At 38.3% G+C, this 1183-nt stretch overlaps 1 protein-coding gene across 1 annotated transcript in view; it reads right to left on the bottom strand.

Moving 5' to 3' along the window:
• Positions 1 to 6: 6 nt before the first annotated feature.
• Positions 7 to 1183, bottom strand: part of LOC101847485 (nephrocystin-1) — a gene marked incomplete in the record, with an annotated part of 63485 nt that continues 62308 nt past the window's right edge. The window contains 1 exon segment of the mRNA XM_035969214.1: positions 7 to 217. Within this exon segment, the coding sequence (XP_035825107.1) occupies positions 203 to 217 (15 nt within the window).

The raw sequence follows: 1183 nt of genomic DNA, 5'->3' as shown, positions 1-1183 counted from the left end.
CACACACACACACACACACAAACGGCATCACCCTACACACACACAGACACACACACACACACACACAGACAAATACACATGCACAAGCGCAAATGTTTTCCCAATAACAATACATAGAAACGGTTACGGCGATGCAAAAATGTAGTATCTCAATGGAAATGTTTGCTGTACTTTTGGAGTTGACATTTTCTGGCTCCTGTCCTCAACTTTCAGCAGCCTGAGGGAAGAGAAATGTAACAACCTGTAGTGGCAACCTGTCATCAAAATGGGTCTGTAGAACTGTTCATACTCATGAAACGTTATTGTCATTTTTCTTAACCATACATCCCAAGGAGTTCCATATTTTTTTCCCACCTCTTTCCAGTTTTCCCCTCACCAAAAGGCCATTATGTCATATTTGTGAAACAAAAGAAAAAGTGTCATTACAATTTTATGATCAGAAATGTGCTGGTGCAACTTTTTTTTTTACACTTGAATTGTTATTCCACTTTGTTTATCCCTGGATATGCAGTCATGTTAAGACAATGAAAAGATGACAGTACTGTGACTTTGAGTGTACAATTTGCCTAGAATATTCCCATGGAAGTTATCAGAATACTTCGTTTTAGTTTTAGTAAGAGTTTTACGGCACTTACAACGCAGCAAGGTCATACAGGTAGGTACCGAAGATAAGAGGTGTTACAAGACAGTAACAAACACAAAAAAGGAGGAGAGATAAGGACGACAGCTGATGCTTGATAGGAAAGAAAGAGCGAACCACACAAGAGTACCCACCAACCACCCACAGGACACTTCTGATGAGGTAACATTGCTATAGGTGGAGAAGAAACTATCAATTGTTAACTTCAGCACAAGAAGAATTAATGAATAATACTGTACTGTTCTCCCGTGTAAGAACTGTTACTTCATGTATTAGAGTCATTTACGTCCATAACTTGTAATCTGGCTCTATCTCTCGAGTGAAATGTCGTATGTAACAATTAATGCAATTGCGTGATTCTTGCGATTCTTACGTTCGAAATACCAGTGTGTCATCTCCTGACTTGAAATAACATTGATGACGTAAATAGCTGACAGCAGCACATTCTTTTTCTTCTTCTTCTTCTTCTTCTTCTTCTTCTTCTTCTTCTTCTTCTTCTTCTTCTTCTTCTTCTTCTTCTTCTTCTTCTTCTTCTTCTTTCTT

This window comes from Aplysia californica, unplaced genomic scaffold (assembly GCF_000002075.1).
Source record: "Aplysia californica isolate F4 #8 unplaced genomic scaffold, AplCal3.0 scaffold00126, whole genome shotgun sequence".
Taxonomy (NCBI): Eukaryota; Metazoa; Mollusca; class Gastropoda; order Aplysiida; family Aplysiidae; genus Aplysia; species Aplysia californica.
Note: the sequence above shows the minus strand (reverse complement) of the source record. Positions and strands in the feature narration are given on the sequence as shown.